The sequence below is a fragment of the Colletotrichum acutatum genome, assembly GCF_030867785.1.
Source record: "Colletotrichum acutatum strain CBS 112980 chromosome Unknown BDZ83scaffold_35, whole genome shotgun sequence".
Taxonomy (NCBI): domain Eukaryota; kingdom Fungi; phylum Ascomycota; class Sordariomycetes; order Glomerellales; family Glomerellaceae; genus Colletotrichum; species Colletotrichum acutatum.
In genome coordinates this window covers 53,530-80,162 of record NW_026849029.1, presented here as the reverse complement: position 1 = coordinate 80,162, position 26,633 = coordinate 53,530, and the positions used below count along the sequence as shown (strand labels likewise).

At 55.0% G+C, this 26,633-nt stretch overlaps 6 protein-coding genes across 6 annotated transcripts; 1 reads left to right on the top strand and 5 right to left on the bottom strand.

Moving 5' to 3' along the window:
• Positions 1 to 74: 74 nt before the first annotated feature.
• On the bottom strand, positions 75 to 1,802 carry BDZ83DRAFT_575130 (Alpha/Beta hydrolase protein; the record flags this gene model as incomplete). The annotated part of the gene is made up of 1 exon (XM_060504779.1): positions 75 to 1,802. The coding sequence occupies one exon, from the start codon at positions 1,800 to 1,802 to the stop codon at positions 75 to 77; it is 1,728 nt and encodes a 575-aa protein (XP_060366127.1).
• Positions 1,803 to 3,080: 1,278 nt separating this feature from the next.
• BDZ83DRAFT_617108 (uncharacterized protein) lies at positions 3,081 to 5,162 on the top strand. Its single transcript, XM_060508007.1, has 3 exons — positions 3,081 to 3,357; positions 3,407 to 3,784; positions 4,182 to 5,162. Exons 1-3 carry the CDS (start codon positions 3,139 to 3,141, stop codon positions 5,064 to 5,066), a joined length of 1,482 nt encoding a protein of 493 aa, XP_060366126.1. The 5' UTR covers positions 3,081 to 3,138; the 3' UTR covers positions 5,067 to 5,162.
• An 836-nt stretch (positions 5,163 to 5,998) lies between these two features.
• BDZ83DRAFT_271075 (uncharacterized protein) lies at positions 5,999 to 9,743 on the bottom strand. Its single transcript, XM_060502057.1, has 4 exons — positions 9,293 to 9,743; positions 8,027 to 9,115; positions 6,426 to 7,115; positions 5,999 to 6,368 (listed from the first exon to the last, which is right to left on the bottom strand). Exons 1-4 carry the CDS (start codon positions 9,609 to 9,611, stop codon positions 6,229 to 6,231), a joined length of 2,238 nt encoding a protein of 745 aa, XP_060366125.1. The 5' UTR covers positions 9,612 to 9,743; the 3' UTR covers positions 5,999 to 6,228.
• Positions 9,744 to 11,148: 1,405 nt separating this feature from the next.
• On the bottom strand, positions 11,149 to 12,058 carry BDZ83DRAFT_271055 (uncharacterized protein). The gene has a single exon (XM_060502056.1). The coding sequence runs from the start codon at positions 12,006 to 12,008 to the stop codon at positions 11,286 to 11,288; it is 723 nt and encodes a 240-aa protein (XP_060366124.1). The 5' UTR covers positions 12,009 to 12,058; the 3' UTR covers positions 11,149 to 11,285.
• A 1,880-nt stretch (positions 12,059 to 13,938) lies between these two features.
• Positions 13,939 to 15,957, bottom strand: BDZ83DRAFT_729827 (uncharacterized protein). The gene is made up of 4 exons (XM_060512825.1): positions 15,706 to 15,957; positions 15,499 to 15,582; positions 15,095 to 15,176; positions 13,939 to 14,821 (listed from the first exon to the last, which is right to left on the bottom strand). The coding sequence occupies exons 1-4, from the start codon at positions 15,802 to 15,804 to the stop codon at positions 14,439 to 14,441; spliced, it is 648 nt and encodes a 215-aa protein (XP_060366123.1). The 5' UTR covers positions 15,805 to 15,957; the 3' UTR covers positions 13,939 to 14,438.
• Positions 15,958 to 20,269: 4,312 nt separating this feature from the next.
• BDZ83DRAFT_650693 (uncharacterized protein) lies at positions 20,270 to 22,109 on the bottom strand (the record flags this gene model as incomplete). The annotated part of the gene is made up of 4 exons (XM_060510393.1): positions 20,270 to 20,548; positions 20,980 to 21,192; positions 21,747 to 22,042; positions 22,076 to 22,109. The coding sequence occupies 4 exons, from the start codon at positions 22,107 to 22,109 to the stop codon at positions 20,270 to 20,272; spliced, it is 822 nt and encodes a 273-aa protein (XP_060366122.1).
• Between the last annotated feature and the right edge of the window lie 4,524 nt (positions 22,110 to 26,633).

Genomic DNA, 26,633 nt, shown 5'->3' with positions numbered 1-26,633 from the left:
TTCAATGTGATCATGTATTAGCTATTTCGATTACTGGCATTCCCCTCCTTGCTGATGCCACTAACCCTACGACCTTACGACCAAAGCTTCTGAATCAAATACTCAACCGCCTCAGCGCGGTACGCATCCGGCTGAATATGAACCAAGTCGGTAACATTGACATCGAACCCCATAATCTGAGGGTTCTCAACATCATACCGCGGCCACTTCACTCCGGTCGCCCCAGCATTCGCATTCGGATCGCCCTTGGTGATAAACCCCACCCACATCCGCGACATAATCTCCGCCAGCGCCTTGAACGTCTCGGGCTTTCCCTCAAACGGGTTCACCGCCACCGCCGTCTCGTACCCCAACCCGCCCGTGTTGTTAAACACAAACGCAACCTCCTGGAAGTGGTTCACCCCCTCAGCGGGCGTCATACCGTTGACGAGCACGTTGAAATTATACGAGTACACGCTCTGGTTCGCCTTCGGTCCAGCCCAGTTGCGCGCAAAGAACCGCCGCGGACCATGCTGCGCGCGATCGCCCGCAAACGCATTCACGCGCTTCCACATGGCGCCGAAATTCGCCTGCGCACCGCTCGGTCGGCCCTGCAGCGTGGCCGGCGTGCCGAGGCGCGGGATATCCGGGTACAGCGCCGAGAGCACCTCGATCGTGAGGTTACCCGCCCCGCCGGAGCGGAGGTAAGCTTGCCACTGCGCCGTGGTGTTGACGCCCTTTACGCCGAACTGCGTGCCCTCGTCCGAGTTGGCGCCGATTAGCAGCGGCACGCGCGTGAACTTGCCCTCGTTGACGAGCTCGTGGCGCTGGGCCTCGAGGAACTCGTCATCGACGACGCCCGTAAAGGCCGGGTTCGTGGTCGTGGTGTTGAGCACGTCGCTGAGGGTCCAGGCCGGTACGCTACGAAGGCAGGAGAGGGTATCGGCCGCCACGGAGCAGTTTGTCTTATTGACGATGGTGTTGTAGTAATTCTGCCACGTAGCCGCAGACGACGACGCCTCCACCTCGCCGAAGTCAGTCCCGAGACCGGTGCCGCTCTGCAGGATCGCGGCGCGGTAGAGCCCCTCGTCCCGCCCTCCGTAGGCCAACATCTGCGACGCAACGCTGCGGGAGCCGGCGCTCTCGCTCCACAAGGTAACGTGCGCCGGATCACCCCCGAACGCGGCAATGTTCTCCCGGACCCAGTGCAGCGCCAGGCGCTGGTCGCGGAAGCCGAGGTTGCCCGCGCCCTCGGCCTTGATCTTGTCGCTCCAGAGGAAGCCCCAGGCGTGCAGGCGGTAGTTGATACTGGCGGCGACAAAGGGGGAGCCCATGCGTACGCCTTGCTCGACGATGAAGGAGAGGTTGTAGCGCGGGTCGGCGCTGCCGCCGTTGGTGAGGCCGCCTCCGTGGATCCATACCGCGACGGGGAGCTTTGCGTCCGCGGCGACGCCGTGGGGCCGGACGACGTTGATGGTTAGGCAGTCTTCTGATACGTGGTTGCCGAGGACCCAGGTGTCGCTTCCGTAGCCGAAGCAGAGCGGGGAGTACTCCGTCGCGTTGCGGGTGCCGTCCCAGGACGAGTTTAGGGGTTGCGGGACGCGGAAGCGGAGGTTGTCGACGGGGGGCTGGGCGTACGGCATGCCGAGGAAGAAGTCCTGGTCGTGGGGCTCGTTGTAGACGCCATAGTAGGAGCCGTTCTTGAGGTCGACGGTGGGGACGGTGCCGGTGGTGGTGTTGGCCGGGACGGCCTGTCTCGGGACCAGGGCGGACACCGTGGCGCAGGCCGTAGAGAGGGTGGCGAGCAGGTTGAGTCGGGTCATGTTGAGGTCCGGGAGCTAAGCTGTGGTGGCCGACGGTATCTTGACGAGCATACGCTGCAGCTATCGTCTCGTCAGATCGACGAGAGGCAGGGTGGCTTCTGGCCATTATGTACTTGGACCATCGACTGCGGGGCCGGGAGAAGGTCGGACATTGGACCTCTGGGTCTTTCTCCATGCTGCGAGATGAAGCCCACCATGGCTCGACCCCTCGAGGGTGATGATCCCGGCGTTATGCCACGAGACCAATGCCGGCCGGGGATGGCCTCCAGGCTAGCGTAGTGGGCTACGTCACTTTGTCAAACGAAAGACGACGAACTCCGAAGTGGTCGTTCGCCGTGATACCAAAGCCATGGGTGCCAAGGCCCGGGGCCAGGACGGCCATGATGAAGAAGAAAAAAATCAGTAGCTTATTTGTCGTTGATGGATACAGCGTAACATGGCATAACAGGTCCGATCCAATGGGCTGGGTTGGCCTACCCCGCACACGCAAACGCTCCGCAAGAATCGGCCCTACCCTGGCACTTGGGGAGCAATGTGGAGGGATTTGGGGTTGGGTGGTGTGGGGGAGAATTAGAGAAGTTTTGACAAGACCCGTGAGGAGCGGTTCCGGGGTTGTTGGGTGCGGTCAATTCCCGAGGAGGTTATGGATACCAGATGAACGGGATGTGATGCTGGGAGGATGTTTGGCTTTGGTAAACATCCGAGTTCCGAGCTATCCATTTGCCCATGCCGAATATGCAGAAGTCACGTTGTGATGCTGTGTAATTCCACATTGAGGGAACACTCTGCTGGTGGCTCGATTCACTAGGCCAAAGTCCAGCAATGTCGATTCTGATGAGTGGTCTTGGCAGTGCTAGCTTGGCTCCTTGAGTCAAGTCTATCAAGACCTTGAGCCAACGAATTACTCGACTGCGGTATCTACCTAGGGTATGCATAGCCTAGGTGCCAGACCGGAGCCGCAGCATTTCTCCGCGTTTCTCCGCCTCCTCGTCGTGGAGAATCCGGCACTCAAATTTGGCCCCCGACGTCCCGACAGATTGGCTCTAGTTGGCGACCAAAAGGGACAGTTGCTGACTTGGGGTTAGTGGGCAACGTCTATGTCAACAACTGTTCTTACTGAATTGTTAGTCTTCGCTCTTCTAGAATGTAGGCTAAGGGAAATAGAAAATCGTAATGGAAGAAACCAAACCTGGTCGGCTCCTCGGGTCGGCTAGCACCCCCATCCACAAACTCCGTACTGTGCCATTGACGGTCCTTATCAACGCATTGACACCGTCCCCGATACACCGAGAAAAGCGGGACCCAAGCACTCACCGAAACAAAAACCAACGACGTCATGCCGTCCGCTCCGAGACCACGGCCCCGAAAACTCGGCACCAGCGCTGACGACAAGGGGGTCCGAATCTCGAATCCTTCCGGCCACCATCCAACGTCCTCCCACTGCGAATACAGTCACAACAGGGAATTTTCTCTTGGACGACTCGTGGTATCAAAGTTATCTGGATCCGAGACTGATCTTGACGATTGTATTACAAATCTCAAACCCCGAGTCTTGGTAAATCTCTCATCCCTCACCTCTGACCCCTCACTCACAACCACCACAGACAAAAACCTCACAATCTCACCTCATTCATCACCCACAATCCAAACGTCCACGCCTTTCCCCCCCGGAGAAGAACTCACCAAAAATGCCTCCAAAGGCCCCCAAGCCAAACGGCACCTTCACTTACTGCGTCGGCTCCAACCCGCCCTTCACCCCCGAAGAATACGCAAGCGACCCAACCCGCCGCCAACGCGCCCTCGACCACCTGGCCAAGAACGACCTCTACGCCGCCACCGTCGTCACCTTTAACCTCCCCGAGCGCGACACCTACGTCTACCACGCCATGACGGCCGTCCGCCTCGCCGAGGTCCAGCGCGTCGTCAGCATGGGCGGCGTCAACGGGTTGCATGCGTGGTATCGCGACGAGGAGGGGAAGCCGGTACGTTTGAGCGGTCTCTGTTGTCTCTTGTATTTATGTATTCTGCGCAATCCCTTCCTTTCCCTACGTTGGGATATCAACCTCCTCTTGTATCAGCTCAGTCTTCACACACACACTTATTCTTCCCCCCTTCCTCCTTTTCCCTCCATGATACCACCAGGCTCTTCCCGCCCTGAAACCCCCTTTTCACGTCACGAACAGCTCTCTCCTTTGACTCTGATTCCTCTCATGGATCCTATCATATAATACTCCAACATCATTGCCTCTCGCCTCTCTCCATCTCACGACCCCATCGCCAGTCTCTCCCACCATCTTCTCATCTCCCTCATCGTCAGCCTCCATCACCACCCCCGCCACCCTCAACCTCATCTCAGCTACAAAGACTAACAACCACCAGCTCGACCCTCCACCCCAAGCAGACATCCAGTCCTACATCCAAATCTTCTCCCCCAAAACCTCCACCCCGCAAGCCCTAAAATCCCACCTCGCAAACGCAAAAAAGTCCTCCCTCCGCTTCCTCTCCGCCTCCCACCTCCTCGCGAACCGCTACATCCATCCATCCCTCCCCAACCTCGACGCAATCCCAAAATGCAAAAACCCCCAAACCTCCCTCCCCCCAAACCCCTCCCTAGACTTCTGGTCCTGGTCCGCCCTCTCCCTCCAATACGCCGGGCCCCTCCCCTCCCAACCCCTCCAATCCCACCACGTCCTCCCCATCCTAATGCACCACTTCGGCTGCGCGACCCCCTCCCACGAAGCCCTCTCCATCCTCCGCCTGCTAGCCTTCGGCCGCGCGATAGCAGACATCGGTTCCGGGAACGGGTACTGGACCCACATGCTCCGTCTCTACAACCTCACCGTCTATCCCGTCGATAACCTGCAATCAGAATGGCGGACAAACTGGGTCTCCGATACAATCCCCTCCGACGGCGTATCATTCCTGAAATCACACGAGGGCGGGAAGGATATGGTGATGTTGTTAGTCTACCCCGTCGTAGGCGGGTCCGTGGCAGGCGGTACGGAAGGGAGTTTCACGCGCGGGCTGGTGGAGGCCTACAAGGGCGACACGATTGCCGTCGTGGGCACGCAGAATGGGAACGGGTACACGGGCTTCCGGGGGATGACGATGGCGGAGTATATGGCGAGGGAACAGCCTGAGTGGATCAAGGTTGTGCAGATTTCGCTGCCGAGTTTTGCTGGCAAGGATGAGGCGTTGTTTGTTTTTCAGAGGGGGAAGAGGGCGCCGCCGAGGGATGAGGGCGTTGCTGCCAAGGATGCGTAGATGTAGAGAAGTGTACAAAGTGGTGTTCAACAGTCAACTTGACTTTTCATACCAATGTCACTCACAGTACGCAGCAGACAGACGTAAACCGAAAGAAGTGATTCTTAACTACCAAAATTCTATGATTCCCTTCATTCCCATTGCCCTCCAAGATGAAAAACAGACCAAAAAAAAAAACGCACACTGTCCACGAGAAATTCCCCATCATCCGACCTTTGTGCCATCCGCACTTCCCAAAATGCCCGCCGGGAAACAAGCATATCCTTACCAGCAAGTACGCTCTCCGACGCCTCTCAAAATCGGAAAAATGGAAAACAAGACGAGAAAATCGAACCGGGAGAAAGGACGAAAGCGGAGAGTGAAACCCTGATGAGAACCGGGCTGGGGAAAAGGGAAAAGAAAAAATGTACCGAGAAGTGGGAAGCAGAGAGGCAATCGAAAAAGCGTCGCAGACTCCATTCCACTTCATCCACCTTTCATACTCAGAAATGATCAACAGACTGATGCCGCGCGAGAAAGAGAAAAAAGAGTAGAAAGCCTCCTCATGTCTTGTCGTAGGGGGTCCAAGGCGTCGTAGCAAAGCCCGTATACTCTTTGCTTTGTCAACGGAAATTTTTTTTGCGTGACAAAATGCTTCTTTGTCTGACCAAAACAGCATCCTCCCACCCTCCAGGTAAAAGTAAAAAGAAAATCGGTCATCCATCGTAGAGAAGAAGAAAAGTTTTGTTTTTTGTCATCGTCAAGTCGTCAACCTAGGAAATCCATCTACCCTCTTCTGAAAGCAGGGTGTTACTTTTTACGTCATTTCCTGGTCCTAGCCTCCGTCTTTTATAAACTTGTCGTAGTGTCGGGCACATTATGATACAAAATGGGCACCCTTTTTTGGTTGCGTATAGCTGTGTGCGGTGTGCAATGTGTGAGTGTGTGTGGTCGTGAGACGTCGGTATTAACAATGCGCGGAAACGAGACTGAAAAGCACTGAAAACGTATTGACGAGCGAGCATGGTGACTTTCGCTTTGATGATGCTGAATGTTGAGGTCCATGGCGAATAAAGGAATGCGGTTATGTGCGTAGTGAGAAGAAACCCACACTAGTAAACGTATAGTCGCAAGGTCGAGCGGATGAGTAAACGTCTTTTATGAGTCCAACGTCAAAATACGTTTACTCATCAGCCTCTCCCTTTCTCATTCTCTCGTTCCACTTCCGCTTGCCGACACGCGTCTCAAAATGAGGAACGAGCGTCTTGACATCCTGCATGATGGACTCAATGGCAGTACGGGTCTTGTTGCGGTAGCAGTCCACTAAAACTCATGTCAGCTCACTCATTCTCTTTTCCTACCCAACACAGCAAAACTTACGAGCTCTCTGGAGGAAGACTGTCCGTCCCGCAAAGACTCTGCTCTGCAGCCACGCCATGCGGTATCCGAGGTCGTTGAGTCGGACCTCCTTGCCTCGGACACTCTTCCTCATGCGGGGAATGGCGACCTCGCCTTCGGTGTTCTCGCCAATGGGGACCTTGACCATAGACTTGCTGTTTCCACGGCCTCGGCGGGAGCCACGGCCCTCGGTGTCCTCAACACCATCGTCCTCCTCGTCGGCATCCTCCTGGAAGAACTTGGTGCCGGTGGCAGACGGCGGCGGGCTCTGCATCTCACGCGGGAAGTACGACCGCGGGAAGACGGAAGCGCCCTTACGGAAGGAGTCGGGAATCTCCTTGGTATCGACACCGTCGAGAGTGACTCTAACACGCAGACGCGAACCGCGGACATTATCCTCAACAAGGATGAACTTGCGCTTCTTGGCCTCGGGGATGTTGGGGAACAGATCCTCGGGCTCGCCGTTGTCGCTACGGCTGTGGCGGCGAGCAGAGATGGCGCCGGCGTGGGAGCTGCTGCCCATGTGCGGCATCGAGCCGGAGCTGGGTGCCGGGTAGCCTCCATGACCGCCGTAGCTTCCGGAAAAGACCTGCGACTGTCTGACGTCGCCACCCTCCTGGCCAGCGGGGGCCTGGTGGTGGTGATGGTGTTCGTCCATGTATTCGCCATCGCCTATTTCAAGACAGTAAATGTCAGCCAACGTTACAATGAAGAAAAATTGGAAACTGGTTTCGGGAGGACGTATGCAGACGAGCGGAGTGTGGGAGGGGTAAACATGTTTGATCGACAACCCTGACAACACGAACCAACGGCAACGCGAAACGCTCAGGACGACAAAGGGAGGATCGGGATGGGTTTGTTGCTTTTTTTCTCTGGAGGTACAAGAGTGGCATAAGAGTAGGTCTTTGGGACAGGCAGGACGATTCTCTCTTTTACGAGAAAAAGCCCCCCCTCATCCGAAAGCCATGCTATTGGGACGCAGAAGGATTGGGGATGGAATGCCAAAAACGCTAAGCAATGCGACTTTTTGCCGATGTCTCTTCTAAGAGGCATCGCATCTTGTTGCCCGACAAACTCGGGTGAGGTGACTAACGACAGCAACAGCAGCAACTGCGTGCAGCGCAACTATGGTAATGTACAGATCTGTGCCGTAGAGAAAAGGAAATCCCTCTCGACCCGCGGCGAGCTTTGCTGTATCGGTGGTGGCAAGTTGCTTTGATGCGGCCGAAAAAGCCCGGCGCTATACAACAACAGGAGGAGCGCAAGAAAAATGACAAAAAAGTGCAACGAACCCATTCCCGAGACGTCTGACCAACTAGCAGAGTAATAATGTAATAAAGGCACAGAGGTAAAAAAATTTGTATGTGTTTGGTGATGAAGCTCGTGTCCGCTCTAGGATCACGGCCGACAAGACTTGGTGATGATGAAAGGGGGGAAAGGTATCACATAATCAACGATCTTTGGGGGTTGTGCCGGGCAGTGGTGTGTATGTGCGATGCAACGACAATCAACAACAAACAACGACTGGGCTTGCAAACGCTGCAGATGCGGAGGGCTTCTTAATCACATCTGGTGAAACATACCGACTTCATCCCCTCCACCCGGAGCGTTGGTGTGCGGCATATGACCCATGTTCATTCCAGGCATCTTGGCTGATGCACCCGCGGGGCCCATGCCACCCGCACCTTGAGCCATCCCTGGCGGACTGGGGCCGCCCATGTGAGCAGGGTGAGGGCCGCCCTGAACCGATTTCCGGGTGTTCATCTTGGCCATGCGGCGCACTCTTCGGCTTCGGAGCCGGGGGTCTTGGTTGCTGTTGCGCCAGCTGTCCACGGCGCGCTGGATAAGACCTCTCTTGCCGCGCAGAGGAGGGTTCAGCTGAGCAAGAGCCCACCCGACCGTGTTGCACTCAGTCTCGTATACTTGGCGGTTGCCTCGGTATTGGTCCTTGGGGCAGCAGGCCCTGGGGTAGACACAGTTCTCCGTCTTGAACTCGGCTGAGAGCTCGTCCGTGTTGACCGACTCAACATCGCAGCGGATGGTGTACTCCATCTTGACGCGGTCGCGAGAGTACTCAAACGCGATCCATTGAACCCCGTTCTGATCTTGTCTGACAACCAAAGGTGTGGTGGCCGGGATGGGACCGGGCGCCGCGTTAGGGTTGACACCGCCAGGAGTCGATCCTGTAGGGGTGTTGAGAGCAGCGCCGTTCTGGGGGTGCTGCTGGTGTTGCATAGGAGTTGTCTGGGGCTTCTGGAGCTGCAAAGGCACCTGGGGCTCCGTCTTCATCTGGCCGCGCGGGCTGTTGGTCATCTGAGCCTGGTGTTGTTGCGCCTGGTGCTGGGGCATGTGTTGCTGCTGCTGCTGGGACTGCGCAGACATCATCATGTTGGGCTGCGAAGACATGGACTGATGCGTCTGGGCCTGGTGTTGCGCGTAGGGAGACTGTTGGGGTTGCGCCTGCATCGACGGGTAGTGGGCTTGCGGCGTCTGGTAATACATGTGCTGCTGGAGAGGTTGAGACGGCGGCTGGCCGTAGATGCTTCTGTGCTGGTCATGTTGGGAAGGCGAGGCTACCGACGCGGGCGAGTTCGACTGCGGTGTGTGGTAGGACATGGGAGGGTAAGGTGGTCTCGGCATTTGAGCGGCGGCCATCATGTCGGATTGGTCTGCTATCCAGTGGTTAACGGTTGTGAACTTTGAAGTTGTCGAGAGGAAGCTGCCGCGAGAGAGAGAAGGCAGCAGAAGACGCGTCTTTTTCTCAGTGTTTGGCGTGTCTTTTGCGCGCGTCTCTCTTTTTGCAGGCGCTGAGCGAGGTAAGGATACCAAAGGAAAGAAGGAAAACTCACCAGCGGATGTGTATCCGCTTGTCGCGCCTGGGGTACTGTAGGGACTCGGATGAGCGTAGTAGGGAAGGCCGTCCTGGGAGTGCTGCTGGGCGTTGGAGGGCTGGCTCTGCTGCTGCTGGTAGGCGGGAGCAATTGGGTGTCCGGCGGAGGCGTAGGAGGGATGCTGCTGTGACTGGGCCTGGGGATGATGCTGTTGATGAACAACGCTCGAGGGTCGAGGATGTTGCTGGTGCTGCTGCAGATGTTGCTGCTGCTGCTGTGTAGGTGCGTGACCCTGGGGCTGATGGTGGGGGTGATGCTGCATAGAGAAAAGACCCATTAGTCCCTCGTCCAAGAAACGCTTCGACGTATTAAGTTGACTGGTGACAAGCAAGAAGGAGGAAAAAACAAAGTGAGGCAAGGCAAGGCGCGGCGCGTCTGTATTTTTATTTTTTGCACCTTGACACTGTCAGGGGACTGGGGGCATCCAGGTGCGGGTGGTGAGAAGTGGTTCCTTGCTGCCCCTGGGAGTCCTGGGAGTCGGCGAGGATCACGCGGGTGAGGCGTGCTAGACCCAGTTCGGGACCCCTTTCTGATAAAAGAAAATGTGGATATTCTTTTGGGGAAAAGAAGAGGAGCAAGGCAAGGTAGGCAAGCAGAAGGATGGATGGATGGATGGGCTCCAGACCAGATGCAAGGTCGCCGTACTACGGCGCCGCCAGATCGGAGAAGCGAGGGCAGGGGATAGACACACACCACTCACTCACTCACACACACCACAGAGGAGTGAGAGTGAAAGCGAGAGTGAGCTCCCATCTACCTGCAAGTGTATGTGTGTACAAGCTGGGTAAGGATGATTTGGGAACAAGATGGGAGGGGCGGATTTTTTTGGTTTACCCCTGAATAACTACCCAAGCAAAGTAGCGAGCTTCGGGTAAAGAAAAGAGAATGGGCAGGTACTGTGACGAGGATACTCGGAAGCGGAACCCGAGTGGTTTCGAGAATGCGATGGCCTGGCTCTGGCAGATTTGCGCGACTGGGGCAAAAGAGACGAAAGATGAAGGATGGAGTATGAGTGAGGTAAGGTAGACGGATAAGCGGTATGGATAGGTAAAGAAGAGTACGGAGTAGTGGTGTAGAGTGTAGATGAAGTACTCGAAAGAGTAACAAGAGGGTTCTTCTCCTTCGACCTGGACTGCGGTCCTGGTTCCTATTGCGGGTTCTTCCTCTGGTTTGGAGACGCGACAGGATGGCCAGAAGGCAGAAAGAGACGACGGATGGTGCAATGAGATGACAAGGGAGTATGAAGGACGGAGAGATGGCGATCGGAGCGAGGGTGCAGCAGGATTATGGGCAGCCGAGGGAATTGGGCGAGTGAGGGTACAAGAGAGGAACAGGGTAGCTATTTGAACATTGGAGCAGGGTAGGATCCAAAGTGGGTAATTATGATGGGGAGTGATATGTCTGGGAATCGGGGAGGATGGGATGGGCAGCAAAGGAAGGAGGCAGGGGACGAGACAGGAGGCGTCCGTCTTGGGTACGAGAGCTGTTTTCTCTTACTCACTCGCGAAGAGTGAGAGAATCCTCTTCACTCTGCGGTCTCACAGCTCACACTTGCTGCTCTCGCTCTCACGTGTGAGGCCGCAGCAGAGATATGAAGACAAGCGAGAAGAGAGGATCCAGGACCAGACAGACACACACGACCAGCCAGCCAGCCCACAGCAGCCTAACCGGGGGTGAAAGCAAGAATGGGAACGCAATAGCCAGAGCCAGACCAAAAGCAGATACAGGAAACCAGAGTGTCAGGGGGGCGCAGACGCGGTGGAGCTTGATACCGCACCGGTGCGGCTTCTTGTTCGGGGTAGAGAGAAAGTGCAATGTAAGGTAATACAAGGGGGGGCGATATAATGGCAGGGTACCTTGACACCTTGGGCCCGATGCGAGGCTACGGCACGGCGAAGGTCGAGATATCAACGGAGATGGCGATGTCGACGGCAATGCCCTTGCAAGCGCGCTACCAACGCCGTGGGGCAAATTGGAGGCGAGACGATGAGGGCATATGCGCTTTTACACACACCTCTAGCCAGGCCCAGGGTCGGAAGGATATACCCGTGTATATCTCGACGTCAAAGAAGAGATGTAGTGTATGTGATATGAAGTGCGGTTGAAGGAAAGGGAGAACAAGAGCATACTCAACGCATGATATGCGCCAGCCAAGCAATGACGCGCGAAAGTGTGAGAGGTAAGATGAAGATGCAGCAGGCAGAATACAATAAAACAAGAAGGCAGGCAATAGCAGCAGCAATAGACAGCAAATGCAAAACAGAGCAATGAAAAAACTGTCAGGGTTTTGAACGTACGTGCGCGCGTGTGAATTCGCCTTCCCGTCTTTCCTACTCGGTAACTTGTGCAGGAAAGGATAAGAGGCAAAGTCGTTTACTAGTAACGGCGGCGGCGGCGTCGTCGTCGGCGGGAGGTAGGCAGGTAGGTAGAGAGAAAGAAGAGAGAGACAGAAGTGCACCAATGAGTGAAATCTTGTCGGTTTGGGCGTACGCAAGCAGTAGTCCCATACAAGAGAGAGAGCTTCTCGATGCTTTTCTTGCTGCAACTTGCAGAGAGGTCCCAGAGCAGGAACAAGAGCTGCGCGTGGGAGGAGGACGAACAGGGGATAATAACGACCGGGGAGGGCGTGGGTGTTGGGAAGAGAAGGTGGATTGGCAGTGGTGGTGGTGGGCATGGACGAGGGCGAGGAAGATGAGGAAAGGACGCAGAAGACGTGAAGATGGGACAAGAGGGGCTGGTGTCGTGAAAAAAAAAAAAAAAAAAAAAAAGAAGAAAAGGCAAGGTAGGGGCGTGAGAGTAGTATGGTGAGCCTTACTTTGCGACTTCTTCCTCTCTCTGTCTCCAAGTTCCAACGTGCGTGGGAAAGAGTCGGCAGAGAGGAGAGAGAGTCAGAGACAAGGTGAAGGCGAGGTGTACACTCTGGGTAGTGTTGGAGAGGAAAGAAAGGAGGGGCGTGTACGCAGTGCGGCAGACGGGATTTGCTCTGGGGGTGTGATTATTGATGTGTGTGGTACTGGGAAAAGAATAAGAAGGGAAAAAAAAGAAAAGAGGAAAAAGATAAAGTGGGGTGCGAGTGGGGTGAGATGAGGCCGAAGGGGGTGTGCATCCTGCAAAGGGTGTGTGGGACAACGCATGGGAGAAACGTGACAGGGGTCTCTTGCATTGTAGATTGAATGGCCAATGGCGGCACGCGCTTGCAGGGCCGGGCAGGGTCAACTACCCAATCAGGCATCTCTCATCCGGGGCTAGCCAGCAGACCAGCATACTACCGGGATGCCGCCGCAGGTCCTCAATCTTGCTCTCTCAAGTCTCTCTCTCTCTCTTTCTCTCTCGCGTGTGTACCGCAGTACTTTCTCTCTCTTGTGTGATAAATTTTCACTCATCTCTCATCTCTTTCTCAAAGGTCGATAGTCTCTCGTCCACTTGGGAGACAGACCGCAACTATGGAAAAAATACGACTTCAGAAGCATGGCGTCTGCAACTTTGCCGCTTGGCCCCCTTGTCGTACCTTTTTTCAGCCACCGACCCCCAAAAAGAGGCTTCCCACTTTCAATTCCCGGGTTCCCTCCTCACCCTGTTCCCCACCCCTGGCCCTGGCACATCTTGCACTTGTTTGGCGCAAGGCGGTGTGGGAACCCATGAGGCGGAGACAGTCTGTGTCTGTAAGAGAGAGAGACGAGGGAAAATGTGCCTGAGGAGACCCGGCTTGTGTGGGAGCCCAGTCTGGAAACATCCTGGCTTCTTCCTCTTGGGACCTGGCACAGCACTCACTCCCGCGCTGTCGTTGCCATGTCCCCCCCGCGTTTGCTGCTTGACCGTTCCTGGCCTCCTGGTCCGGCTTCTCATGCCTGCTGCTGCTAATGCGCTGCTGGCATCTAGAAGAAGATGGGTACATCTGACAGACAGACTATGGAGTGAGGTGGTAGGCATATGGGCATGGCACTCGCACTGGCACTTGAGACCTTGCCGCTGGCCCATGTATCACCCACGTCCCAGGCACAACCAGGAACCCGGAGCTCTGCTTGCCCAGCACTGCGGGAACGCCGTACTCGGTACTCGCTCCAACAGGCGCCTGACATTCGTGCTCCGAGGTCGTTGATACATTTCATCCCCCAGAACCAGCTTAGAGAAAGAGATTGGGGGACGCGTTCTGGTTGTCTTCACCCTCGTCGTTCAACGTTGGTTTGGACTCTCCACAACTAGCGGCAGCCAAGTCACCCTCGCCGCCCTTGCCTCCAGGTGGGAACAATGGCAAACGATTTGTACTGTGGTCTGCAGGCCTTCCTTCTCCCCATCTTCTCCTCGTTGCCGGCGCGCGGGTCGAAACATGAACAACAGGCGCAGACGACAGACGACAGACGTTGCCTCTCTTGCCAATCATCCACCCGATTCCCGATTGCCGCCCCCTATCAATGCGCAATCGATGGGGAGAGTGAACTCAGAGCTCGCGCAGATGTTCCCTCCAACAGCAGCCGATTCCGAATCATTCTGGCAAACGAACAGAGTGATGAATGCATCGGCTAGGTCAGCACGACCCCCCCCCCCCATCCCACCCCTCCCAATTGCTCAGCCACCCGTCATTGGGAAAGCTGCTGGCAGCCCCCACCAAGAACGTGTGCCGCAGAGCAAAGAGAGAGAGGGAGGGAGAGGATGAGTGCACCCCACCCGACGCCTCCAGATCTCCACAATCGTCACCTCATCTTCATCTTGCTTTTGCCAGGGAAAGGCCCGTCAGAGGTGTACACCACTACGGATACCTCGACTCGAGTGTTTGCCGTACTTCCACAGATAGAGCTCATCACCTAGAATGAGCTCTTCCTTCGGCCGGTTTCTTTCGGCTAGCTTGTGGATTCTCTCTTTTCTTTTTCTCCTCGCTCTGACGTGTACATTATGACCAGAAGTAGCTCGTGACACTCCCGTCTTCTAAGTCCACGTGAGTGGTAGGTAGTCGGGAAAACGGGCCCGAGGAAGAGAACGGTAACGAGGGGGAGGCGTACACAGTATACGCTTTCTCTCGCGCGCGTACCATAGCGTAGCTCAACCTCACTAAGGCTTAAAAAGCTGAAAGGTCGGTACCCGTTGTGCTCGAGACAACACTAGGCATCTAGGCAGGCCCGGGAAGCCGTTGGCCGCCGTTTTGCCCTGCGTGGTGTCCCTCATTTCCAACGAACCAGCCACCTTTTGGCTTGGTGCCTGCGCCATCGAATCTCGCCTTGTCACCACCTCCATCCAGCGCGGGAGGGAAGATGACGAACGATGTGAAGAACATGTTGATACGGACAGAAAACGTAAATGCAAAAGCCAGCAACAAGAGGAATGTCGCGATTGCTGTGGCTCGCAAGGGGTGCCCGCCAAAAGGCAACAGCCTGCACGTCCGCGTGAGACCCCGGTCAACGGCGAGCGAAGACTCGACCGTAGACGGCAGAACCACGAACGTGTCTCTGGGAGCTTTCCCAAGGTCTCCAATGTTCAACCAGCCTCCCGGAGCTTGAACCAGGTTGGGTAGCACTCACCCTGCCCTGCCCTGCCCAACCCCGGCTGGCTTGGTCTGGCTGCCCACGCCTGTCCCCTCACCCTCTCTCCAACTTTCCTCTCCCCCAACTTCAACGAGCAAAAATAAAAAACCAAGATAAATTAAAATCAAAGTGGTGTAAAAGGGAATAGCGTCGTAGTACACTGGTCGGGAGGTCCCACTCATGCGAATGGAGCCTGCGACGGCCCCGGTCATTGGTGAAACAGGAGCCACCCTGCCAATCTCACAGACTTTTTGGAGTCCTGACCTGGTCAAGCTTGCGACAGCGTTGCCATCTTCTGGAAGCCACGGGAATCCCAGGAAACTCATCTTGTCGACGCCAACCATGCGCGTAGCTCAAACCCTATCCATGTTTGACCTCTTCTGCAACTCCCGCTTGAGAGCTTCAGTCAAGGTCCGTGGTGACCGCCTGTCACGACTCGCCGTCCAAGCATGCAGCCGAGTGACGAGTCTTCCGGCAGCTAGGGGCCAGCAAGCGTTCAAGCTGAGGCAGACACCCTTATGCGCGAACAGCGAACTTGAGTAATTGAAATGGGGACGAGGGGAAAACGCACAGGAAACCGACTTCTTTCAATACCATAACAACCAAAGGAAAGGGTATGTAGAGTAATGGAAATATGGCTAGACTTACGTGATCAGGCTCCTGCTTGTAGCCACCCGAGGGCTGCCTGTTCTGCGCCATGGCTCTGACAGTCATGAGTTGATATTGATGTTTCTGTGCGTCTTTGTTAGCATCTGTCATCTGTAGCTAGTGAACCTTGAACCAGGCTCTTCCAGGCCTCCCTGGAATCAGAACAGACTCCAATTCATCCCAACGGGGATGTTCGATGTCCCTTACCAGCCAGGCTGGCATGATATGAGATCGCCGAGAGATGGCCCTTCCTGATGCCCAACCTTCGCTGAATTCCCCGCACCTCTTGGTGCAAGGTTTTTCCATCAAGTCATCACGGCTGATGGACGCGTGGGCAAGGAAACAGGAATATCCGTGGGAAGAAAGAGAGGTTGGCCACCGCTTTGCTGGCAAGAAAACGACTGGGAGATGCCTGTTGTCCGCGTACGTACTCACGTTTTTTTTTTTTTGTGCTCAGGTAGACTGATCCAAATGTCGCGATCGCTGCGTTACGTGAACTTCAGTTCGTTGTTGGTGCGGGCGTCAGTTGAGCAAAGATTGAACCCGTGATCTTGGGCAGGTGTGTCCGAGGTTGGCGACGTTGTGAAACAAAGATATCCCAGCTTGCTGCAAATCGACTCAAGTCAGCATCTTAAGTGTTTTGTTTTCCCAACTTTGATCGGAGCAAATTCATGCGACCGCGTCAAGAACACGCGACCGGGTCCCGAGAGAGCCCCAATAAAATGGTGACCCTCAACCCCCCTCCCCTGACGGCAATCACACAAGGAGAGAGGCCCCAGGGGGATGCGATGAGTCGTGCAGACCATGTTCATGCGCAGACTGCAACATGGGACGTTACCGAAATTGAAACAAAGACGCGCTTGGGCGTAGTGTAAGCCCCATGCGGACAGGCGCCGAACAGCAACGCCTTCAGATGATGCATCTCGAAATGCAATTTCGGAGCCCATCGGAAATACGACTATTTGTAAAGGCTGGACAAGATTCGACACGCGGCGGGGAGCTTGGGAAGCAAAGCAAAGTCGGAGATTAAAGACGAAAAATCACGAACCTTTGGGATGGATATCAGGACGTGTTGGAAACGCGTTGACGGGTTGCGGTCTTTGATGACCCGTACGAGCAATGACTGGGAGTGTCTGCGCCTGTATTTGGATGATAAGGCTGGCTGGGAGAGGGCTAGAAGTGGATTCTGGTGGTTCTGCAGCGTCTGCTTAGTGTGTGTGTGTGTGTGTGTGTGTGTGTGTATGTGTGCGAGTATAAGTGTGCATATGTGAGTGTCTGTGTGTGTAGTGTACACTTGTGCAGGGGAGGGCAACCCAGTGATGCACGGAATTTGAGGCTGGCGCAGCTTGGGTGTCCTGACCTGGAACGAATGCGGGAGAAGAAGGCTCTAACAGCGGGGTTCCGAGGAAGAAGTCGATGGTTCTTCTAGTCCTTCTGACGGTAGGTAGCGTATCCGTAGGGGGCTTGATTAGTGTATCTGCTTCCTTGCTCGAATGGAGCTATGCCTCAACGCTGGCTCGGTCTGTTTGGGTGGTGTGTGACGGGTTCCCAATTCTCCGGGGATGGACCAGGGAGCTGGTCGAACGTTGTTCGCCGGGGCCGTGCGGACGAAATCTGGGATGTGTCTGCAGGCCTTGCTGTGTCCCGCTACTGGGGGACCTGACTTGTGCGTCGTTGTTCTATCTGTATTCTGAATTAGTTCATGCAGGCCAGCCTTGCAAAGGCCACAGGTGCTGGCAATGGCGTCCTTTCCCTCTCGCAAGGGGAACCAAAATGTACATCTGTCAAGCAACTGGGGAACCTACTTGGAGGGTGCTTCTGGGCTGGTCAAGGGGTTCTCGTGCTGAGGAGTGGCTCAAGCTGCTTTATGACGCAACGCAGACCCCGAAGGAATAGCGTAGGGTTGCTAAGACGCTTGTGATTGTCAGGCACTGCGAGAAACGAACGGCTTAATGGGTGTGACTGGGAGGCGTGTGGAAGAACGGGTAAAGCAAGGGAAAGCAGAGTCAAGAAGCAGACGGCGTCATGGAGAGAATGCCGGATATTTAGGCAGAGCCAGGGAGACTCGAGTGATTGGCAACGGGTCCTCAGAGGAAGAAGAAAAAAGAGCAAAAAATAGGACCAGCGATAACGCCAATTCCTAAGTAGGTCGACGTCCCTTCAGTTGGCCACTCGGCACATTGATTAAGGAGAAGCTGGGGTGTGATGGGCTGCGTCCAGAGGACAACCATTGGATGATGCCGCGGCCCTCCAAGAGAAATGTGGACGAAAGAATCCCGGCTAAATGAATCGGGTGGGCAGGTGTAAGGGGAGCCAGCGAGAAGAGAGGTGTGGACGGAACCGGTCCCCCGGTGGGAGGGTACGGAATACCTAGGGAGACAGGCCAACGGAGCGAATGCTGAAGAATATCGACGAGATGTGCAGAGCCTAGACCGAAGTTCATCCTCACCGCTCCAACAACGGAAGATACACCCTGATGAACACCCACAGTATTGATGCGGGTGGAAAGAGTAAGGAGGTCCATCGATATCTACATACTGCGTAGGATCCGAGATGCTTGTCAGCCAGCCAAGAAGAGCCAGGGTGAGAGTTGACAGGCGCCCCGTGGAGAGGCGGTGGCTCACTTACCATGAGAATAAGCTTCTTCGGCATCCATAGCTGAAGTGGCAATGCCAGTATTAGTTTGCGACTTTGCTAAGGTAGCCTAAGGTAGCTTCAACGTCGAAGCCGTCTGAGGGAACGGCTGCGCTTCTGAGCCAGATCTAGAAGCCTGAAATCCCCTGCAGATTACGAGGAATGGGACGGTATGACCAAGGTAAGCAAGTGCTACCTCAAGGTAGCTTGGTGGACCGTTGCCTGTCAAAAAACACCGGTCACGGTTAGCATTGAACAACCCTTGCCCACACACGAAAATGCCTAGCCGACCCGAGCGTCTCACCCTGGGTCTTGGGGGTTGGGGGTTGAGCGGGAGGCAAGGGGGTCGGAAACGGTGCCAACCTCAAAGAACCACGAGGTTGCTCGGACTCCTCGTGCTGTTGCTTGATGTGCCACCTTGGAGTGTGCGCAGTCGACATTGCTGAATCGCGACACGACGACAATTCTATAGAACGCACGGGTTGGGTCTTAGTCACGGCGGCTCCGAGAGACAATATCCTTAAGCCGCTTCGGTTCTGGTCGAGCTCGAACGTGAGTAGCTCTCAGAGACCAATAGAGCGACTGGCTTGAGATGCTCCTTCAGTAACTGCCCAGAATGCTTGGGGTCACAGGGTCGAGTTCGATTATGCATCAAGTACGATGCTAGAAAGGCGCCGCTTTTTCCACTGTTGATTGGATGCAATACGCGCTGTATGCAATATTCTGCATCCATCTGCCGCGTTTGTGGCAATGTCTTGTCTGATCTTGTTGCTATATCTGAGAGACGGCCCGGACTCTTGGGTTCTCAGGTCGCAGTCACACTGCGCAGGAACAGAGGTGTGTGGTTGTGTGCGCAGTCTCTCCCCCCCCCCTCTCTCCCCCCTTCCCTGGGGTCTATTCGCCACGACACTAGACAGCTGGGGACCTCCCTGGTTGCAGGTCGCGCAAACGTTGGACAGTTGGCGTTCGAGAATGTGACCGACAGGTTGGATGGGATGAAGTGCTGTAGAAACTTGGGCAGGCGACACAAAGTACGCAGGGATAATCGTGGGAGCCTTGGGTTTGATCTCTTGCCTGTTGCACGATTGTCATAATCAACATCATATTGACCTTCCCAAAAATAAATCGCGAGAGGTGGACGGGTGTAACGGGGATGCCCGCTGAATATGGACAACTCCAGGAGGAGTGCAATACCTAGTGCTGGAGAAAAAGACGCAAGCTGAAGGGGGGGATCGTCGCTCCATGTTGGATCAATCGCGAAGTAGCAGAGGGGTGACATCGGTCAAGAGAGGCGCGGTTTTGGCGTGCGCTCCTCCAGTCCGCTTTCTCGTTGACATGCCACATTTCGCTAGGGCCCGCCCACATCGATCTGCCAGCACATATTGCGCAACATCAACGGCGGGCGGTTAGCGAAGCAGACGGACCGTCTCGAGAAAATTGCGTGGGTGGCGTGAGTTGGCTCATGACAAGCATCAGGGTAGACGAGTTCTAGAGAACGAGACTACTTAGATAGGTAAAGGGGCCATGGCAGAATCTGAAGTGTGGGAGGGGACGCCATGGCGCCGTCTGGAGCTGTAACTTGGGTGAGAAACAGCACGACTCACATTGGGGAATGGTGTGTGGAGAAATCGAGTCGAGGTCACCTGAAGACCTGGCCTGGAGACGAACAAGCTATGTTTCAGTAGAAGAAGTGGCTCGTCGGGTCGTCCTTCTTTCCGTTTCGTCTCGACTCGTCTAGAAGGAGAGGAAGAAGACGAAGAGGGCAGGCCAAGTCGATCCAAGGATATGTCTTGTTTGTTCTTGTGCGTTACACTGGTATAGGAAGACAGATATGCGACGAGACTATGACGGCTTCGAACTGTCGGCCGGGGCGAACAAAGTTTAGACGGCGACTTATTGATGCTGCCATAGTGTTTGAGGATAGCCTCGCCTAGAAGATGAAGAGACCGGATTCTCGCGATGCCGCCAAGGTGGTTAAGGCAACGTCGCAAGAGAACGGCTACAGCTGCCGAGTGTTGACATGCGGGAGCAATAAGCTACTGGTGTCAGCGATGGCGATGATGGTGATGATGATGATGACGGTGGTGTCTGAAATTCGAGATTGACGTTGAAGTTGAAGTGACGTTGGTCAGACTAACTATTGTAAGGTTGTCGTGCAGGGAATGGGACGGGGGTCAGCGGGAAGACAGGGCAGGGAAGCAGAGGCGCGATGGCAAAGGCAGGCAACGGGAGGCAAGGCAGGACGATGCATCTCACGAGCCAGGAGCCAGGAGGTGGCAGCTACCCCTTCCATACCAGGTAGGAAGTAGGTAGGAAGGAAGTAGGGGATGCTCTCCATAGGGCAACACCAGGCAACCTGGAAGGGAAAGAAGCGTGAGGTGGGAAGGTAGGTAGGTACCTGCCTGACCTCACCATCCTATGTGTACGGTGTACGGAGTACGGAGTACTGGGCTGCGAGCTGCGGGCACACAGGATCGTGGGTGGTTGCTCACCTCAGGGCTGCCAGGATTGGGAAGTCACGATGGAACTGGACCATGCCCCAAGCACGTGGAGATGCTGTTGCCAAGCGGGGGTTTGTGAACAAGGACGCACAAGGTTGCCAGAGCTAAGGCTGCCAGGGTTATCTTCAACCTCATGTCGTTCAACTTCATGTCATTGAATCACACGAGAACATGGCCGAGGCATCTACTATACTTCAGCCATGTCTCATTCGCACTTGGTCGTATCTCAACGTTGCCATGGAGCATCACATCGGCCCAGCCCAGTAACACACTCGAGGACCGACTGGATCATAATTTCTGCCAGTAATCGCCTGTAACGACATTGTGTTGGTCAGTTGTGGCCTACCAATTCCCATAGAGCGGCCATGTCTTCCGCTCCATGACGCAAAGTACTCGGCTCTGGTAAAGGCACAGCCATGTTTGCGCCTGCACATCCAATCCCATTCTCGACAGATTCGAGGCACGATGACGATTCTCCCATGTTCTGAGGGTGCAGCGCAAATGAATTTGTCAATGTTATGGTGCATCTTACAGTCACTTCTGTTTGCTCCATGCGCCCCTAGCCAAAGTGGCTGGTGTGGCGGTAACACGACCATCACAACTGGGCATGTATCTCTCTTCCCGACGTGTCGCCAACAAAAGTCGCCGAGACCGAGTGAGAGCCTTGCCCGAAGACATGATCGAAATGTGTGAGAGCGCACAGTTTCCCGAAGCACATTTGATCGCTGCGAATACGATCTAATATCTTGCCTTTGAGCAGATATTCTGACCTGCCCATACCCATATCTGAGCCACCCTGCTGGTTCTCCATGTCTTCAGGCTTGCAACGGTCGACGGTCCTCGGCGGTGCGATGCAATGCGGGAGGCAAGGATAACGACACCGTCGAGTTGGTTCCTGGGCCATGGTGGAATGGGATGGAGCACACCACAGGGGGGTTATCAAGAGTGTGCGGGAGCACCTGCGACCTGGGGAGACGACGGGCCAGGAGCCAGACTTGGGACAAGGGCCAAGGGGCAGTGGTGCAGACCGCACACGCAGAGGAGAATGGCAAGGGAATGCCAAAGAGTGTCGTGATCCCTGCGGTTCCCTGTCGCAGCCTGGGTATGAAGTACCTTGCTCTTGGGATGCTGATCTTGAGAATGGCTGCAGCCCGTGTTTTCCAGACACAGTGGCACTTGGGCTCCCCAGAGTCCATCACCAGTGGCCCAGCTTTCTTGCCCTGGCAGGCGCGCCAGTCGGGAACTCAGGCTGGCAAGCCAGGGCGGGGGCTTGCAGATGTTGATGGCGTTGGCCAGGTCTGAACGGTACCATCCCACCATCCATCCCATGCTCGTTGGCCTGATTCTTAGGGTGTCAGGGAACCCGGCGCCAGCTCTCCCGCGGCCCTGGAGCAGAGACCCCAGCCGTACTGCGTAGTTAGGATAGCTTCAGCTCTACGTACCTCGGGCTTGAATCCTAGCCAACCGGCCCGTCATGCTGTGCCGTGTCCAGGCAAGTACTAACACCAAAAAGCAGATTAGGTTATTGTCGGTCTTCGCATAGAGCTGCAGGCTATTCGAAGCGAGAGTGATGTCTCTCGGGAGAAAATCTGTTGGTAAATAGTGTAAATATCCCGTGCATAGTCTGGCTATCAGTATCCGTACTGCGTAAAATCGAGTCCATGGGTCTGGGAGGGGTGGACGGGACGCGCCAAATGCCCCTTCAGACCGTTTGGTGTTCTGGCCCACTTGGTGGTTCAAACTTCAAAGTCCTCAAGTACTCCGTACTGCGGTATCTGGGCGTGCCAGGTACGGCAACGGATACAGGGACTGGGTTTGTGTGCAGGCCCAACGGTTCGTGAGCCGGTTCGAAAACTGACAGGAGATAGCGGGGCCAGCTAACATAGCGTCCTGCAACTTGGGAACGCAGCCCAAGATAATTACTTTTCGAACCTTGGCTTGCTTAGGTGCTTGGGTAGCAAACAACTCATCTTTTTACTGCTAATCAATAGCTCGAGTCCTGACTGATTGCAATATAGATGGCCCACTCGAGGACCAGAGCATGTTCTACAGCGAGGGACTAGCGTCGCAATGGCGACGGAATTCGCCGCGCCGCGCGACTGGCTGCTCGTGTCATCTGTAGGACTTCTTGAAAACTCGGTCGCCTAAGCAAGTCTACTAGAGGACGTTTAACGACTACGAGATGCTGATAGAATAAGTTTCTGCTAATAAAGGTAGTCCAGCAAGTACGAAAAATCCGATTTAAGCTTCACACAATCAAAGGGCATCTCAGCACGCCCCGTGGCATATTGGCACTTACCTAACTAGTGTTGGATGAAGGAAACTTGCTGCAAAGTCCTGAAGGCGGTGACGCTCGACCAATAAGCGTTGAGACGAAGCCTTCTACCAACACGCGGCGGAAACCCAATAAGCGATCGGCCACGGCAGTATATGAATACGGGAATGGGCGGCACCAGTAACAGGCTGAGAAGTTTGGGGGCGGACTTCGAAATGTCCGTCATAAACCATCGGGCCAGGAAGACGCACAGTCTCTGTCAGTGTTGCCAAACGTTTCCGCTTCGACGTTAGTGGAATTTGGTAGCCCAGTGTTGGACCACTCATTCATATCGGCCACGCTCTCAATCAGGGCATAGCTAGCTTCGAGAAGCTGTGGGCGAGTCGTTGGGTGCGGGAAACGTTGCACTTTGGGTAAAGGTTCTTTCGTCACCCACGCATACGGGGGTGCATCGACCTGATTTCCTTCCTTCTCGGTCATGGCGAAGTCAGTCTGGCTTCAGACGGTTCGACGCCAGGCCAACGTTTAGATTGGACATACGTAATGTCGCCTGCGGCCTGGTAGTTGGATCAGTCGCTGATGCTGATGGGGGCTTGTGACCGATGTATTGATGTGCCAGAAACTCTGTTGCGGCGGCGGCGGTGTATGGGGTACACAGGAAAGCCGGAGATCGACATTGTTCCAGCCACATTGGCCCCTTCCTCCAGCGCGTAACCGTCACCCCCTCGGTATCGGGGTTTTCTCTCTGTCTCGCACTAAGGGGTTGAAAAACGAGATGCCTCATGCATGTGCCGTAGACTGTAGGCGAAGGTCTCCTGAAGAAACAGGGCTTTCTGGAAGTGGCTGGTGAATGGACGTCGACACTCCACGAGGCGACAGGATGTAGTGCCGGCAACAAAGACATATCTTCCCAACTTGGAATAGACCGTGTTGAATTGCGTCGGGTCAGTCGCGATTGGTTTGGCTGGTTGTGCAAATTCCTCCATTCCCCTCCTGTGCCACCCACCAGCGTTAAGGAACGTAGCTTCTCGTAACTGGTCTGCCTGCTTTTGGTGGTTGCATCTGCATCAAGATTTGGTCAGTCAGTTCAGTGCACCTATTTTTGCTCTTTGAAAGCTGGGATTTGAACTATCCTGTCCAGCCCAAATTTTGGCGTCCCATTGTACCTCGCCAGCAGGGGCTATTTATAATCTCCCGTATTGCGGTCTCTTCGGCACGGCGTCTGGTACAACGCGAAAGGATGCCGAGGACAAATCTCGTTCCTTGACATCAAAAATAGTGCAAGACTTTAGTTGGACGCTCTTCGTATCCCATAAACTTGTAGCAGATGGAACAAGAGTCTGATGGCAGTGAATTGGAAGTTCGGACGGATGCCGCGCCGCGGAAGTCTCCCGGGTATTCCAAAATGGACATCTGAATCCTGACGGGGTCCGTAGAGGGGAGCGAAAGCGAAAGGGACGGACGTCACCTCTAAAGTCGATGGCGGAAGCCCAACGTCAAACACCATCGGAGCTGGGTCCTCGCCAGGCTCGATGCGCCATTGGTGGTTTATTGCAACCGAGCTCAATCTTGTGGCTCTGGCCAACCGTCAGCTTTCTTTTTCCCAGCAGTGCCTACAGCCACCATATGCAGGGCTGTTTTGGTTTCTGAATACCAGAAGCGACGTTGTCGACTCGTCCCAACCTCCATCTGGCTTCGTCGAACATAATGTGATGTGACGATCGAAGTTTAGCGAAAAGGACGAACTGTTGAAACCAGATGCAGCAGGCAAGATACAGACGATGTGCGGGCTGGTGGAAATAGGTGGGGATCGGAATACTGCCTAGGTAGTGTATACTTCGTAGGGAAGGGTGCGCTCGTATGGAGGATGCATATGCATGCAGACAACGTCCCTGCGTGCTCGATGTTTGTCAAAGGTCAATCCAGTTGGGCCTTGACCTTTGACTCAATGTCATCTGGTTGTAATGGAATGCAGTCGGCGGGAATCTGATGGCATCACGGCTGCGGCGCTGGCGTGCTTGATTTTTTTTGTACGCTAAGTTGGAAGTTGGGTGATGGTGACGGGTTAAAGACAAGCAAGCCCCGTTGTGGCTGTTGACGAGGCTGGTGCATTCAATGTTCGCATGGAAGGCGTACCTACCACTTCATCTCGTCGCAAAATCACGACTACGTCTTCGGGTGGAAAGAACATTTGCCATCTTCCTTCCAGATCCCGTTTCCTACCTCGAGAGGAAGGCATGTCCGCTCTTCCCCTCTGAGGATCAGGCAGGTAAGATGATGTATCTAGCGTGAGCCTCAGATAATGCCTTAGGTCCATAGGCAGCTTTCCTTCCATTCGTGACACTGAGTGATAGAGTAGTAACACCTCACTCAGATTCGGTCCCCCTACACAGCACGCACTTGGAGCCGTTCGATGACAGGATACGCTTCACTGACGACGCTACTTACGGTGAAGATCCGAAGTCACAGTTTTCCACCGGCGACGGATATACCTACACGGTACACAGCCCTCCCACCCGGCGGTTTACACACGGATGAACAGCCCTGCGCTCCCGGCTGTAGGTGTCTTGTATCCTCAACAGCTGCGTCGCACAAGCAGTCTTCGACATCTCAACCCTGTTGTGATGGTCACTTTTGACATCCAACATTGCCTGGCCATGTCGGAGAATTTGGCATCCCGTCTATGGAACGACCCGTGGCGGTCCTTGTCGGAGCTAGACTGTGCGAACGGTGGAATTGCACTTAAGATTACGGATACCTTACAACGATAACGCTCTTCCTTCAAGCCGTCCACCAGCGCTTCGACACGACAACAAGCCACTGCCGAGACACGATTGTGGAAGCGATTCCTAGCATCATGAAGTCCATCTTTGGACCGCCAACGTTGCCAAAAGTCACTGTAGTGGGGTGTCGTTGCTGGTACAAAGAACGCTCAGTCGTCTGTACCTGACCTGCAATTTCTTCGTCTCTCTCCCTCCAGCGCCACACAATGTCTTGGGCTCCGCCTTGGTGTTCGCTAAACAGTCGGTCAGGGAGTTCCCTACTCGCGCCCCAGCCGTCTTCTCAACCCAACCGAGTGGCGCGAAACCGGTCTTGCCACTGCGTCTCTGGGCTGGGACCGTTGGTACTGGCCAGGGGTGTTGCGGGACAAGCTGTGGGCAGCACTGGCACGCCTGGGAAGTGGGCGTGGCTGCCGCGGGTAGGCGTCCAAGGGGTGCCGTCCGGCATGGGCTACCCGTTTGGACGGTGAAGAGGGAGCACCAGGCTAGACCAGGGCCGGCTTCTCCAACGTCGCTGACAGCCCAAGGAAACCTGGCAAGCCTGGCGGACCCCGCGAAGCTTGAGCGAAACGGGTCTCACTTGACATTGTCAAGGCGAACGGGTTTCCTGAACATTGAGCTTAAACAAACTAGGTATCGGTACGCATACGGTGGTTATTACGACGCGGACAAGTTTGATGATCTCCCGGCTAAGCCAGGTTTTGGGAATGAAGTCAACATCAGCCTGGAGAACGTGAAGGAACGCTCACCGACCTCCAACTCGACCAGCTGGGGAGGATGATGACCCTGGTGGTTCTTAAGCTACCCTGAGCTCCAGGAGCTACCTGGTCAAGTACCCGCTCACAGGGCATCCGGGCCTAGGAATCCCAGGATCCCAAGGGCCAACTCGAGCCTTGCGGGTATGCTGCAACATTTGGCAACGTCTAAACATTCTTTCAACGTCAA